Source organism: Trachemys scripta, chromosome 1, assembly GCF_013100865.1.
Source record: "Trachemys scripta elegans isolate TJP31775 chromosome 1, CAS_Tse_1.0, whole genome shotgun sequence".
NCBI lineage: Eukaryota > Metazoa > Chordata > Testudines > Emydidae > Trachemys > Trachemys scripta.
Window position 1 is genome coordinate 102,129,413 of NC_048298.1, and position 16,353 is coordinate 102,145,765.

General features: G+C 44.9%; 1 protein-coding gene across 4 annotated transcripts in view; it reads left to right on the forward strand.

The window, feature by feature from the left end:
* Window positions 1-16,353, forward strand: part of CREB3L2 (cAMP responsive element binding protein 3 like 2) — a 126,700-nt gene that overhangs the window by 72,114 nt on the left and 38,233 nt on the right. For all 4 annotated transcript variants that reach the window (XM_034779686.1, XM_034779692.1, XM_034779701.1 and 1 more), the window contains exon 2: window positions 4,474-4,690. In XM_034779686.1, coding sequence (XP_034635577.1) covers window positions 4,474-4,690 — 217 coding nt within the window. The remainder of the gene's footprint in view (window positions 1-4,473; window positions 4,691-16,353) is intronic.

The following is a 16,353-nucleotide window of genomic DNA, read 5'->3' on the forward strand; positions in this document are numbered from 1 at the left end:
GACATGGACACAGCTCTCACACAAGGTACGGGCCCCAGCAATGTGGAAATCATGGTGTCACTGGGGCAGGTTGATACCGTGGAACGCCGATTCTGGGCCCGGGAAACAAGCACAGACTGGTGGGACCGCATCGTGCTGCAGGTATGGGACGATTCCCAGTGGCTGCGAAACTTTCGCATGCGTAAGGGCACTTTCATGGAACTTTGTGACTTGCTTTCCCCTGCCCTGAAACGCCAGGATACCAAGATGAGAGCAGCCCTCACAGTTGAGAAGCGAGTGGCAATAGCCCTGTGGAAGCTTGCAACGCCAGACAGCTACCGGTCAGTCGGGAATCAATTTGGAGTGGGCAAATCTACTGTGGGGGCTGCTGTGATCCAATTTGCCAGGGCAATGAAAGACCTGGTGATAGCAAGGGTAGTGACTCTGGGCAACGTGCAGTCAATAGTGGATGGTTTTGCTGAAATGGGATTCCCAAACTGTGGCGGGGCCATAGACGGAACCCATATCCCTATCTTGTCACCGGAGCACCAAGCCACCGACTACATAAACCGCAAGGGGTACTTTTCAATGCTGCTGCAAGCCCTGGTGGATCACAAGGGACGTTTCACCAACATCAACGTGGGATGGCCGGGAAAGGTACATGATGCTCGCGTCTTCAGGAACTCTGCTCTGTTTCGAAAGCTGGAGGAAGGGACTTTCTTCCCGGACCAGAAAGTGACCATTGGGGATGTTGAAATGCCTATCGTGATCCTTGGGGACCCAGCCTACCCCTTAATGCCATGGCTCATGAAGCCGTACACAGGCAGCCTGGACAGGAGTCAGGACCTGTTCAACTACAGGCTGAGCAAGTGCCGAATGGTGGTGGAATGTGCATTTGGACGTTTAAAAGCGCGCTGGCGCAGCTTACTGACTCGCTCAGACCTCAGCGAAAAGAATATCCCCATTGTTATTGCTGCTTGCTGTGCGCTCCACAATATCTGTGAGAGTAAGGGGGAGACATTTATGGCGGGGTGGGAGGTTGAGGCAACTCGCCTGGCCGCTGATTACGCGCAGCCAGACACCAGGGCGGTTAGAGGAGCACAGCAGGGCGCGGTGCGTATCAGAGAAGCTTTGAAAACGAGTTTTGTGACTGGCCAGGCTACTGTGTGAAACTTCTGTTTGTTTCTCCTTGATGAACCCTCCAACCCCCCCCCCCACCCGGTTCACTCTACTTCCCTGTAAACCAACCACCCCACCCCACCCTCCCCTCCCCTCCCGCTTGCAGAGGCAATAAAGTCATTGTTTTTTTCACATTCATGCATTCTTTATTAGTTCCTTACAGAGGTAGGGGGATAATTGCCGGGGTAGCCTGGGATGGGTGGGGGAGGAGGGATGGAAAAGGACACACTGCATTTTAAAACTTTAACTCTTATTGAAGGCCAGCCTTCTGATGCTTTGGCGATCATCTGGGGTGGAGTGACTGGGTGGACGGAGGCCCCCCCACCGTGTTCTTGGGCGTCTTGGTGAGGAGGCTATGGAACTTGGGGAGGAGGGCTGTTGGTTACACAGGGGCTGTAGCGGCGGTCTCTGCTCCTGCTGCCTTTCCTGCAACTCAACCATACGCTCGAGCATATCACTTTGATGCTCCAGCAGACGGAGCATTGCCTCTTGCCGTCTGTCTGCAAGCTGACGCCACCTATCGTCTTCAGCCCGCCACCTCTCCTCTCGTTCATGTTGGACTTTTCTCATCTCCGACATTGACTGCCTCCACGCATTCTGCTGTGCTCTATCAGCGTGGGAGGACATCTGCAGCTCCGTGAACATCTCGTCCCTCGTCTTACGTTTTCTCTTTCTAATGTTCACGAGCCTCTGCGAAGGAGAAACATTTGCAGCTGGTGGAGGAGAAGGGAGAGGTGGTTAAAAAAGACACATTTTAGGGAACAATGGGTACACTCTTTCATTACAAGGTCGCATATTTCGGCTTGCAGGCAGCCATCGTAGGCCACAGTGTTTTGGCTTATTTAACCTTCTTAACATGCGGGAAAGGTTGCAAACAGCAGCGCATTTCCCATCTCAAGGATGAATTGGGTTGTCCATTTAAAATGGGGTTTCAATGTAAAAGGAGGGGGCTGCGGTTTCCCGGTTAACATGCGGCACAAACACAAGTAAACCACCCCCCCCACACACACACACACGATTCTCTGGGATGATCACTTCACCCCTCCCCCCCACCGCGTGGTTAACAGCGGGGAACATTTCTGGTCAGAAGAGCAGGAACGGGCGCCTCTGAATGTCCCTCTTAATAAAATCACCCCATTTCAACCAGGAGAGCTTTCTGGAGATGTCCCTGGAGGATTTCCGCTCCATCCCCATACACGTTAACAGACTTGCTTGCTTTTTTTTGTAATGTTTACAAATATTTACAAAGTTACACTCACCAGAGGTCTCCTGTGTGCCCTGAGGGTCTTGGGTGAGTTCGGGGGTTACTGGTTCCAGGTCCAGTGTCACAAACATATCCTGGCTGTTGGGGAAACCGGTTTCTCCGCTTCCTTGCTGCTGTGAGCTACCTACAGTACCTCCATCGTCATCTTCCTCGTTCCCCGAACCGTCTTCCCTGTGTGTTTCTCCAGTGAGAGAGTCATAGCACACGGTTGGGGTAGTGGTGGCTGCACCCCCTAGGATCGCATGCAGCTCCGCGTAGTAGCGGCAAGTTTGCGGCTCTGCCCCGGACCTTCCGTTTGCTTCTCTGGCTTTGTGGTAGGCTTGCCTTAGCTCCTTAATTTTCACGCGGCACTGCTGTGTGTCCCTGTTATGGCCTCGGTCCTTCATGGCCTTGGAGATCTTTTCTAATACTTTTCCATTTCTTTTACTGCTACGGAGTTCAGCTATCACTGCTTCATCTCCCCATATGGCGAGCAGATCTCGTACCTCCCGTTCGGTCCATGCTGGAGCTCTTTTGCGATCCTGGGAGGACTCCATGACGGTTACCTGTGCTGATGAGCTCTGCGTGGTCACCTGTGCTCTCCACGCTGGGCAAACAGGAAATGAAATTCAAACCTTCGCGGGTCTTTTCCTGTCTACCTGGTCAGTGCATCTGAGTTGAGAGTGCTGTCCAGAGCGGTCACAATGAAGCACTGTGGGATAGCTCCCGGAGGCCAATAACATCGAATTCCGTCCACACTACCCCAATTCCGACCCGCAAAGGCTGGTTTTATCGCTAATCCCCTCGTCGGAGGTGGTGTAAAGAAACCGGTTTAAAGGGCCCTTTAAGTCGAAAGAAAGGGCCTCGTTGTGTGGACGTGTCCAGGCTTAATTCGGTTTAACGCTGCTAAAGTCGACCTAAACCCGTAGTGTAGACCAGGCCTAAGCCTCCTGCCTCTCGAAGGAAATATAATAACCGCTGCAAAGTTTGCATCTTGACTGAAACTACCCCAGAGTTTGGATATTAATCAGATCAGGAGGTTTGATTCAGGCCCATCTCTAATAATAGACAAAGAAGTGTCATGCATCTTAAATGTAACCTTTGCAGTGCACCAGGGAAGGACTTATTAATGTTGGTAGTCAGAATGCCTGTTACTGCAGAGTTGAGAACCTGAACTTTAACATTAGCCTCCGGTCAAAAATAATCAACATGCAGCTATTCAGCCTGAATGTAATTCTTTAAACCAAATGTACTAGCAGTTTGTACCAGAAGAAACACAGTTCAGGGTTTTGATCCTTTCTCTACGCTAGGGTAAGATGAAGAGAATGTTCCATACCACTGGAATAGGCACATTGGGCTTAAAGATTGATTGGTTCACTAAATACTATGGATCTGATCACCGGTTTCCCCCTCCATCCTTTCTCTGTGGCTCAGTGAGCATGTAAACCCTATGGGACAGATTACATATACAGATGAAGGATGTGTTTTGAATATAAATCCTTAAGGATGTTTCCCTGCATGACTGGATGAAATATGCTTTTTCATTAATGCAACACACTCCAAAATTGCATCCTGGGAACAAAGGGGTAGGCGTCAGAATATGACAACTGATCTTATTTTCTGCTTTCAGCAACATGGGCTTTTACCTGTTTCTTAGACTTTTATAGGGAGCCAATCACCACAGCAACTAGGCATTTTAAAGGGCCTGCTCCTTCACTGGTACACATTGGTACGATCTCTGCCATCGTCCACTAACTAAGAATCTGTTTCCATGTATATAGTTTGCTCACTTTATGAGCAATCCATAAATAAGGAAAACTATAATTGTCTGTAACAGTTTGCTGCTGATGAGACAGCATAGCTAAATTAACGTACATACATGAGAACCTTTTTGTTCTATTTTCAATGTGGAGTAGTGGTTAAAGCTGGGATTGGGAGGCAGGACTGCTGGGTTCCATTCCGAACTGGCACAGACACGTGGTGCAGATACTGCAATTATTTTGGTCAGTGCATCTCTGTTGTTGGCTAGAGACACCCGTTAGATAAAAGTTCTTCACCCTCTGTCTTCCCAGCACTTCACGGAGTTCCTGGATGAGTTTTCGCAGGATGTCCTAGGCCAGCTCTTGAATGACCCCTTCATGTCTGAGAAAAATGAGATGATGGAAGTGGAGCTGTCCCCAGCATCCCCAGCTCCCCTCATCCAGGCAGAACACAGCTACTCCCTGTGCGGCGACTCTCGCCCCCAGTCCCCACTGACCCACGTTTCAACTGACGACAACTTCAATGAAGGTAATGGTGATGTGGGTGAGTTGATGCTGACCTGTGTGGAAAAAATCGCTGTCGTGTGCATTACTTATGAATGGCGCAATATCCTAGCTGCACAAGTCTAGGATGGTAATACTTTTAGTAAAGTAAAATGTGAGCATGCATGAGAGTGAATTATGACTAAAAATAAATTGGAAGAAGCGTATGGTTTTAATTTGATTATAAATCTGCAGACAGCATAAACTAAGATTGTCACCAGGCAGAGAAATTCCACTCAGCTGAAACTACTGATCATGAGCTACTGGAATTCAGCATATTAAAACATGGGCTTATCAAAGGGGAATGAAATTTGAAGAAAGTAGGCTACTGGTGAGCTCTTTCTTATGAGCATAGAAGAAAGTTAGGGAATCATAAACCCACACCATCCAAAAATCTTCAAATTTAAGCTGCTTAATGCAAGACTTTTAAATCCAGTGTTTAGCACTTGGAGCTCTTCAATCCTCAATAGCATTGAAAAAATAACCACCTATTTTGGTGCCTAATTTATTAGGTCTGTCAAGTGATTAAAAAAATTAATTGTGATTAATCGTGCAATTGTGCTGTTAATAATAGAATGCCATTTATTTAAATATTTTTGGATGCTTTCTATATTTTCAAATATATTGATTTCAGTTACAACACAGAATACAAAGTGTACAGTGCTTACTTTATATTGTTGTTTACTAATATTTGCACAGTAAAAAACAAAAGAAATGGTATTTTTCAATTCACTGAATACAAGTACTGTAGTGCAATCTCTTTATCTTGAAAGTTGAACTTACAAATGTAGAATTATGTATTAAAAAATAACTGCATTCAAAAAATAAAACTTTAGAGCCTGTAAGTCCACTCAGTCCTACTTTTTGTTCAGCCAGTCACTCAGACAAACAAGTTCGGTTACAATTTGCAGGAGATAATGCTGCCAGCTTCTTGTTTACAATGCCACCTGAAAGTGAGAACAGGCGTTTACATGGCACGGTTGTAGCTGGTGTCACAAGATATTTACATGCCAGATGCGGCTAAAGTTCATATGTCCCTTCATACTTCAGCCAGCATTCCAGGGGACATGCGTCCATGCTAATGACAGGTTCTGCTCAATAACAATCTAAAGCAGAGCGGACTGACGCATGTTCATTTTCTTCATCTGAGTCAGGTGCTACCGGCAGAAGGTTGATTTTCTTTTTTGGAGGTTTAGGTTCTGTAGTTTCCGCATGGGGGAGGGATAGCTCAGTGGTTTGAGCATTGGCCTGCTAAACCCAGGTTGTAAGTTCAGTTCTTGAGGGGGCCACTTGGGGATCTGGGGCAAAATCAGTACTTGGTCCTGCTAGTGAAGGCAGGGGGCTGGACTCGATGACCTTTCAAGGTCCCTTCCAGTTCTAGGAGATGGGATATCTCCATTATTTAAAAAAAAAAAAAAAAAAAAGACTTCTGAAAGCAGGCTCCACACCTCATCCCTCTCAGATTTTGGATGGCACTTCAGATTCTTAAACCTTGAGTCGAATGCTGTAGCTCACACTGGTATCTTCTTTGCATTTTGTCAAATCTGCTGTGAAAGTGTTCTTAAAACAAACATGAGCTGGGTGATCATCTGAGACTGCTATAAGATGAAATGTGGGTAAAACAGAACAAGAGACATACAGTTCTCCCCCAAGGAGTTCAGTCACAAATTTGATTAACACTTTTTCTTTTAATGAGCATCATCAGCATGGAAGCATGTCCTCTGGAATGGTGGCCAAAGCATGAAGGGGCATACGAATGTTTAGCATGTCTGGCACATATATACCTTGCAACGCCGGCTACAAAAGTGCCAAGCGAACACCTGTTCTCACTTTCAGGTGATGTAAAGAAGCAGCAGGCAGCATTATCTCCCTTAATGTAAACAAACTTTTTTGTCTTAGCACTTGGCTGAAAAAGTAGTAGTACTGAGTGGACTTCTAGGCTCTAAAGTTTTACGTTGTTTTGTTTGAGTGAAGTTATGTAACAAAAAAAAATCTACATTTGTAAGTTGCACTTTCACGATAAAGAGATTGCACTACAGTACTTGTATGAGGTGAACTGAAATACTATTTTTTATCATTTTTACATTGCAAATATTTGTAATAAAAATATTAAGTGAGCACTGTACACTTTGCATTCTGTGTTGTAATAGAAATCAATATATTTGAAAATGCAGAAAACATCCAAAAATATTTAAAAATTTCAATTGGTATTCTATTGTTTAACAGTGCAATTAAACGCAATAATTTTTTTAATCAATTTTTTTTAGTTAATCGTGTGAGTTAACTGTGATTAATCAACAGCCCTATAATGTATGTATTTAGGAATTTAACTTCAGATGCCCAAGTCTGAAAATCTAGGTCACTGCAATTAAAGTTCAACATACTGCTGCCATTCACTGGAAATGAGTTGGGGGTGGGGAAGTGAGACAAGAAGCATCCAGTGTCTTTTCTCTATGGGGTAATTGTAGATGTAAGACTAGAAAAGAACCTGTCTTGGAAATGAAGGAGAAGGGAAGAAAAATAAACCAAAATGTTAGTTAGTTAGCTAAGGCTTGCAGTAAAAGGTGAGGTAGCAAAAAAGCAGAATGGGTTAATGCTGGAATGAGGTGGATGTGAGTAAGAAGGACTTCTATAAATACATGGAGGGGGGAAAAAACCCTAGAGAGGAAGTAGGCTCACTAATAAACAAGGAAGGAGATGTAATCATCAAGGGACCAAATTCTCAGCTGGTGGACATGGGCATAGGTCTGACAGCTGAGGATCTGACCCAATGATTCTAAAACGGTTGAGATACTGAATTACTTTTAGAAATTAGGCTCCTAAGGGGGGAAAATAGGGGGAAAGAGTTGTGGACCACTGAAGCAGTAATAGAAACCTTGTGAAGCTGATCAGACAATTGTAGATAGGTACAACTCTTATCGGGTGCATGGGCATAGGGGAAGGGCTGTGGATCAAGGAATGGTGAGCATTAGCAGCTTTTCATAGCAGAGTTGCTGGCATAGGCACTGACTTGCAGAGCAGGGATATGAGGGAAACATGGGGGTAGGAAGGGAGGGAGGAGATTCAGCCCGAGCCTGCCAGTTCTAGGGGGGGAAAGCATATTTATGTGAAGATGCCAGCAGGTAAGATAAAGCTCTGACAGCCAGTGGCTGGGAGGGGGATAGGATAGGACTGTGAATTAAGAATAAAAGCCTTGACAGACTTTTACTCATAATAACTGGTTTACATTTCAAGGCTATTTTTGCAATGAAAAGCAGTACAATCATAAGATGCATTTAAAAAAAAAACGGGGGAGACTAGTGCTTAGGTCTATAGGATTAGCAGTCTAAGCCGTTCATAACGATCACCAAAAATCTGAGTTTCCAAAGATTCTAGTTTTGTGGTACTTAACTCTAAAGTAACCCAACCACACTTCCTAAAATCACTCAAAGGCACTGGCCCTCATTGAGGACAACTGAATGAAACCAATGAAGAGTTTCTAGGTGAAAGAGTTTGTGAAATGATCCAGAAAATGTTACTTACCAAAAAGCTCCAATATCACTCATGTTTCCAGGCTGCCTTGTCTGATTATCTTCACGCTATTTATGTGGGAAAATTTCTCTTATGGCCAGAGAACATGCAAGCACAGAGAACAAGAAATTTCAGATGAAGTTATAATGAAGGAAGTGATCTGGGCTTTGTTAACTACCTTTATGGACAAGTCCAATGAAATTCAATAGGGGTGAAACATCAGGAGTTAAATAGGGCTCAAAATGTTTGTTAAAAATCTATAGACTTTAATAGAGAATGATATTCTTACTATATAATTCAACAGATGGGTTTAAAAATAGAAAATTAGAAAGCCTTTCATCTGTTAAATTATATAGAACATTCCCATAAGAGCTGTTAAGATCATAACTCTGGAGTGGAGTCACTAGCATAGCCCTATAGTCGCTGTTGAAACAAAAACAGATTGGAGAATACTTGGGGGAAAATTTACTGCGTTTATGGCTGCAAGATGTAACACTCGGGGGTGTTAAATACATTGACTAAGTGTTGAACTAATTGTCCTGATGACTTTTGGAGGGGGGAAAAAATCCAGAGAACTGCGGAAGTACTGTGGGTAAAACAGAACAAGGTTAAGAACTGAATTCCTCACTTATCTTCAATGAAGTGAGGTGCAGGTGGAGCACAAGCGCTGATAATTCCTGTCCAATTTTAACTTCAGTCCTTGGGGGAATAATGGGACAAATATTAACAGAGCATCTGCATATGACTAACTGATAACAGGACTAGGATCGGGGTGAAAGCAACTTAACTGGCTTAGTTATACGCAGGGCGGCCGGGGTCCTGGGCAAGGTGTGGAGGGGGCCGGCTCTGGGCCCCCCAGAAGGGCAGGGGCTTTGGGCAGAAGGTGTGGGGTTGGGGCCAGACTCCCCTAGTCAGCCTTCAGCACTGCCCGGCCCGTGCCGCCCGGAACTCTAGCGGTGATTTAAAGGGCCTGGGGCTCCAGCCACTGGTGCGGTAGCGGCAGTCACGGCCGGGAGCCCCAGGCCGTTTTAAATCGCCGGGCCCTGAGGTAGCTGCCTCTTTTGCCCTTCCCCCTTCCACCCCATCAGCGGCCCTGCTGGTACAGTCAGCTGTGGACCGGCAGCCACTTCCTTACCAGTACACCATAACATCTTACTTTCCCCTCTGACTAGGATCGACAAATTCCATAATAGGTGTTATGAAACAATCTTGCATTTTCCAGGAGAGGCCCTGGGTACTTGAAATGGGGGGGGGGGGAATCAAGAGATGAGGCCAGATAAGAGGCTGAGTGTAAAGAATGTGTAAAGGAATTACATTCTCTAAAATATTAGCCCACTGAGCAGATGGCTTGACACCTACTGCTGTATATTTGCATTCACTCCATGGAGATGAGTTGTGATCTTACTAACACTGGAGAAAATTCTGCAGGAGGGGAGCCAGAAGCAGGCTAGATAAAAAGATTCTGCATATATTTGCAGAGGGAATCTGAAATGATGAGGAAGAGAGCTCAGAAAAAAGTACAGGCCAATTGGATCAGATTTTGACACAAATTAAGGATCCAGCCCTATAGAATGGGGCTCTTATTTTGTAAGACTTCATGTGGGGCAGTGTGACACTCTCCTCAGGGAACCCAGAACTGTAAGCCACCGTGTAGCCCATACGCCATGTAGCCTATATGCAAGTGAGAGCTTTGCTGCTGCTAAACTGTATCCGCTTCCTGACGCTCCAGCCTGTCTGCCTCTGCCAGTCAAAACCTTGCTTTGCAGGTAACAATCAGTGAACCCCAGTTCCAGAGTTTCCCAGAGATGTCTTCCTGTGGTGTCCGGTCCCCTCACTGGGACGCTCACAGAAGTTACTAAGGTTGCTGCTGCCAAGGAGACAGAGCACACACCAGCCTGTTAGTGTAGCTGAGGACTCCCACTTTACCTCAGTATAACAGCACTAAGATGGTTTTGTAATCAAACAAGAATAAGTTTAATACAGAACACAGATTTAAGTGATATCAGCTAAGAATAAAAGATAGAAAAGGGTTACAAATAAAACAAAAACCACGCTTTTTAGTGCCTAAAACTGAATTTGAGCAAGCTATGCCTTTGCCTGAAACAGTTTCTCACAGCAAATTTTCAGCAGCTCCTGCCTTTCAGGCCAAGAGGATTGACTGTTCACAGGCTCCGATGGTGCTGTTCTCTGTCCCCTAAATGATGAACATAAGAACATAGGAATAGCCATACTGGGTCAGACCAAAGGTCCATCTAGCCCAGTATCCTGTCTTCCGACAGTGGCCAATGCCAGGTGCTTCAGAGGGAATAAACAGAACAGGTAATCATCCAGTGGTCCATCCCATCCCCCGTTCCCAGCATCTGGCAAACAGAGGCTAGGGACACCACCCCCATACCTATCATATCCCCCTTTAGTTGTCTCTTTTCCAACCTAAAAAGTCCCAGTCTTATTAATTTTTGCTCATATAATCCATCTAGTGATGGATCACTAGACTATCTTTGTGCTCCCCTTATGTTTCCCAGGGTCCATTGTCTTGGCCTCAAGAGCCAGGAAGACTTCCTGGGGGTGCAGATTGTCCCCTGATGTGCTTACTAAGCTGTTTCCCCAGCTGCTTGGTAGCTTGATTGATTTGTTTACCTTTATATGTAAATGTACTTTCATTGTCTATGGCTTACAAAGATTGATCCAGACAGGTAAATACACATTCCTTTGTCTATGGCAGGCTTGTTTATCAAGTCTGCCCCCAAAACATATTTTAGGAACATAACTCTTTACATACCATCCATCCCATACATCACGCAATGATATTCATGGCCATCGTGTCACCAGTTTTGGTGCGATATCTTACTCAATTCACTTTTACAGTACAATACTATTGTACACAGTCAGATTATTCAATTGCTTATTCTTTGGAATTCAGACCTCCTGTTCCCCCCTGGGGTGTCTGGACCATGTCATCACACAAAGCTGCTTTTCTGTTTTGTGGGTGAAGGCAATAACTTAGCATGGTGTGTTGTTTTTTGTTTTTTGTTTTTTGTTTTTTTTTAACACCCTTTAATACCCTGGCCTAGCAATAAGCATTTATGGCTCAACCATGCAACATGCTGAGTGCCTTCTACTCAGCGTGTGCTGACTGCGGGGAGAGGAGTAGGAACATTGTTAGATGAGACCTTTAGCCTGTAACACTAAGAGTGTCTATATGCTGCACACTTTTTACAGCAGTGCGTGGGGTACATATGCTGCATGCTCCCTAGCACGGGTGTGTGTGTATATATAGCAGTGTAGATGGTGAGAGACTGCTTAAGTGAATAAAGACATGCCCAAACCCTTAAGTTATGTACCCAACACAGCTCTCTACATACCCAAGTAGTGCCTCCCCCGTCTATGTTGCTATTTTTAGCTGCATAGTGTCCTGCTGCTGGAACCGTTCCCCTCCTCAGGGGAAGCTCTGGGGAAAAGCTACCAGCAGCTCCTTGCCGCTGGAGCTTTTCCCCGCTGCCTCTCTGCCAAATGGAACCTTTTCCCCACTGCTGTGTGTAGCTACACACTGCAGCCTAGATGCAGGCTGCTTTTCACTGTGGGGCATAGCTGCGCGTACCCTGCAAGCCACTGCCAGTGGTGTGCAGTGTAGATGTAGCCTAAGGGAAAGTATCATATGTACTTTCAAAGGGTAGCAATAACTACCAGCTACCGTCATTGCACCACAAGTAACAATGCTAAAGCACATGCCTTGCCACCTATTACTTTATCAAGACTGCTTATTACATTACCGTATATATTCCATCATAAGCCGGTTTGTTTATAAGGCGACCCCCCTCCATAAGTAACAATAGCAAATTTTTATGACCCATTCATAAGCTGACCCTATAATTCAGGGGTTGGCAAACTTTGGCTCCTGGCCAATCAGGATAAGCCACTGGTGGGCTGGGACGGTTGGTTTACCTCAAGGCGTCCGCAGGCACGGAGGTAAACCTAAGTAAACAAAATGTCCTGGTGCGCCAGCTGCTTACCCTGACGGGCTGGGACAGCAACTGGTGGGGAAATTTTGGGGGGGAATTGGGGACGGGGGAGATAAGCTGGGGGTCAGGGAAGTAACCCCTGCTGTGACCACCCCTCACAAGACCCCACTCCTAACCTGGGACCTCCCCGCATGACCCCTCCCTATGTCACCCTTAGCCCAGGACCCTCACGCTCTCTCCATCCCATCCTTCCCACCTTACCTGGGGTGGGCCAGGGGAGGATGTCTCTAGCCTGGCTGGAGCTGCTTCAGCAGGCCGGGCGGCATGGCCACAGCCTGATTCTGCTGGCCCTGATTCTGCTGGCTGTGCTGCCTCTCCTTTCACCCTTCGTTGGGTGGAGGCGTGGGGGGAAGAGGCTGTGTCCCACTTCTCCCCTTCTCTATACCCGTTCATAAGCCAACCCCCTTCTCTGATGCTTCCCTTTTTTACTAACAAAATTTGGTTTCTGAACAAGTATATACGGTAAAAGTTCTGATATATATTTGGCTGTAAACTAACTTCCTGAGCTTTTTATTTAGTTGTTTTTAACTTGATGTATTTTAATTATGTAATTCTAGCGGATCTGCTACTTAGCATTCCGTTACCATTTATGTATTATTTTTACTTGAATTGGGAGTGGGCAGGTGACTGTTAAATCCCTCGCTGAAGGCCCCCGGCCTTATGGTGAATCATGGCTCTGGTGAATCACTAAATATAATGTAGCTGCTCCACAGGAGGACACCTGCATAAAAGGCATGGTGGGGGTGGTGGAGGTGGAGAGGTTAAGCAGCAATGTAGAGGTGCTTTTTTTATTCTCCACATCCAATTTCCTAAAGGATAAAGTTGCCTTTTTTTAAATATCCTTGGAAATTGAAGCTTGTTTCCCTAGTAACAGAGATTCTAATTTAATTTCACTGGAAATCGTGTTGCCGTCCTAGCAGCAGGTGACACACTCTGAATAGAGATGGAGTGAAGAGGAGGAAGCCCCCTCTGTCCACCCACGTGGGGAGAGGGTGGTGGAGTTTATATTGAATTTCTGCTGGAGGGAATCCCTCCATCAGGCTATCAAAGAGCCCTCGGTGATTGGCCTCTCCAGTTTGAGGCAGGGTCCCTGGTAAGTGTAGTACACAGGGTGGGACTTGTGTGCAGAGGTTTCTGCTTCACTCTGTATCAGTTCAAGACCACTAGGTTTACCTCTATGATCTGCAAATGGGGACCGAACCAAACTGAGCTCAGACCTGCTGCTTTAGAGCCTAAGGTATGAATCCAAAAGTTCTTGTTCTATGAACAGATTACGCAGATCAAGTGGATATATCAGAAAGGTCTTTCATAGGGAGTAGTAATGATACAATACCTAGCTCTTGCATAATGGGTTTCATCCATAGTTCTCAAAGGGTTTTATAAAGGAGGTCAGTATTATTATCCTCATTTTACAGATGGGGAAAACTGAGCAATGAAGTGACTTGCCCAAGGTCATTTACCAGGCCAGTGGCAGAACCCAGGAATAGAACCCAGGTCTCCTGAGTTCCAGTCCAGTGCTCTAACCACTGGGACACACTCAGGATGAGGTGAAGCTAAAGAAAAGTAGTACATTTGGTGTTTTGTGAAAGGTTTTCACAATTTACATTTAGAAGATATTGAGGAATCTACTCCTGCTTTTATCTGAAACCAAGGCTTCAAAGGTATTCCTGGTCCACAACATTCACATCAAACATGTCTTTTAATTTTTGTTTTAAATTATAGTAGTTGAATGATTATTCTGATTATTATTATTTATTATTGTACTTGCAATAATATTTATTACATGGGGCCAATTCATTTCTGATCTGAGTTCAACTAAGTGGCACACACCAGGAATGAATTTGGCCCACTTTCAGGAGTATTTAAAAATATTTCCATGACTTAAAAAATTAAGACCTACAACTATAATTTATATGGATAGAGCTTCAAGAAGTTCTAAGTTTTAAACAACCTCCCACTGCTGCAAGCACTTAAGGCCATACTTAACTTCACTTATGTGATCAGTCCCATTGATTTCACATGAGTAAAGTTAAACGTAGGCTTAACTGTTCGCAGGATCCGGGCCTTACTTAACACTGCATTTTCCTAGATCATAATTCTTTTAAAGTTCAATGTATGCAAAATATACATTTTCTTTCCAAAACCTTTTCTGTATATTTGTAGGTTATCTACAAAACTGCATGTTTGAAAGCTTCAATCCAAATATGTCTAGTAATGAGTGCAATGCATAGTGTAGCTATTTTGCAGCATATGTGCAAGGGATGCCTGATGTCGGTTGGAATTTTCAGACTCTCTTATGGCATTAAATTCTGCATAAAATTTGTAAACTACACTGACAATCTGTAAAAATCATTTTTTATGTATAGATCTGTGAACCATTGACTTACCCTTTGCTGACGATATTCTGGTGTTTTTCTAAGTTGGTGAATAAGGAGCAAAGCATAAGAACTGGCTGCATTCCACTTAGACAGAACACACATATGCCTGGGGAGATATGTAGACAATAGCATGAAAATAGAAACTATGCTCCAGAAGTTGATGAGCTTATGCCAAAGTGTTCATTTCCTGCATTACAATTTATTTCAACTTAACCATGAACCCTGGGTTTGGGGAACAATTGCAGAGGCTTCCCATGAAGGTAGGATTCTGAATAATTTCTAAGCACGAGACATTCCTGTGTGGGGCATGCGAATAGAAGCGCTCACAGCATATTAAAATCTTCTGGGGACTTAAGTCCCCTTTGAGAGTTTTAAACCTCAAGAACAGGCCTTATTTGCTATTACAGCTAGACAGGGGAAAATATTTCCTCCCACCCCTTCCCAAAAAGTAGTAGGAGATAGAAACACAAGCTTAAGAGGCACCATGGACCAGTGAATAGTGCAGCAGACTAGGAGATGGGAAAGACCTGGGTTCTATTCCTGGCTCTATCACTGACCTGCAGTGGGCAAATCTCTTTGCATCTCCTTCTCCTCCTGCCCTTTGTCTATCTTGTTCACTTCGATTGTGAACCCCTTCGGGGCAGATGCTGTCTCTTACCATTTTTTCTACGTTCAGCACGTACTACAGTAGAGTCCTGATCTTAACTGGGGCCTGTGGGTGCTAATGTAATACAAATAGCCATACTAAAAGAGAGCAGCGAATGGCAGGAATCTGGAGGCTGAGGCTTCTACGTCTTGCTGGAGTTTTATGACTTCTGAGGAAAATGAAATACTTTGTTGGCAGACTCCACCTTGGGAGCCTCCTGGGGGTGTGTGAAGGGAGAAGGGTCGGCAGCACTGGGATCAGCCAACTAGCTGTTCATTTGATAAACGGTGACCAGGTGGCTGTACGTTCCTTTCCCTTAGCCCTGAAGGGCTGAGGATTATCCTTGGTGCACACCTGCCTTCTTTCCTGTGCTTCTGTACCCAGGAATGCTTTTGTGGTTACTCCTGGACTTGAAACAACTTGCCTTGACTAAAAGTGAGACTTGGCATTTGTGGCAAAAACCGTCTTGCAATTTTATAGTTAGAGAGGCTGAAATTGGGTTGCCCCAAAGTAATACTCATCCTGTGTTTGCCAAGGCAGTGTTATTCTCTAATGGGTTCTTTTAAAAATGAACAAACCAAAAACAAACTAACAAAACCAGACAATGTGGAGACACTTATAAAATCAAAGCCCAAGTTAATCTCCATATGCCTAATACAAACAGGGTCCTGTCACTTATGTGGTCAGGTGTTTTCCTTAAATACTGAATTAATAAAGTGGGGCAAATTCTTCACTGATCTACACCTTGTCCCTTCCCATTAATTCAGAGCAAAATGTTGTTTGTGAAAAGTTCCACATAGCTCATTTTGCAAAGGATGCTGTCAAGGCATCAACGTTGGTTGCCTCCAAATTTGACTGTTTGTTCAAAGTGCATGTAATCCTTTCCCACTCCAACCCTCCACAATAAATGCTTCACTGCTCACTTCTCAGAGGTGGAGAGGGAACTCTGTCACAGTGGTGCAGTGCTTTAATGGTCCTAGATCAGTGGTCTCCAACCTTTTTATGCCCACGATCACTTTTTGAATTTAAGGGCATCCCAGGATCTACCCTGCCCCTTTCCCGAGGCCCCACCCCTTCCCCAAAGCCCCACCCCACT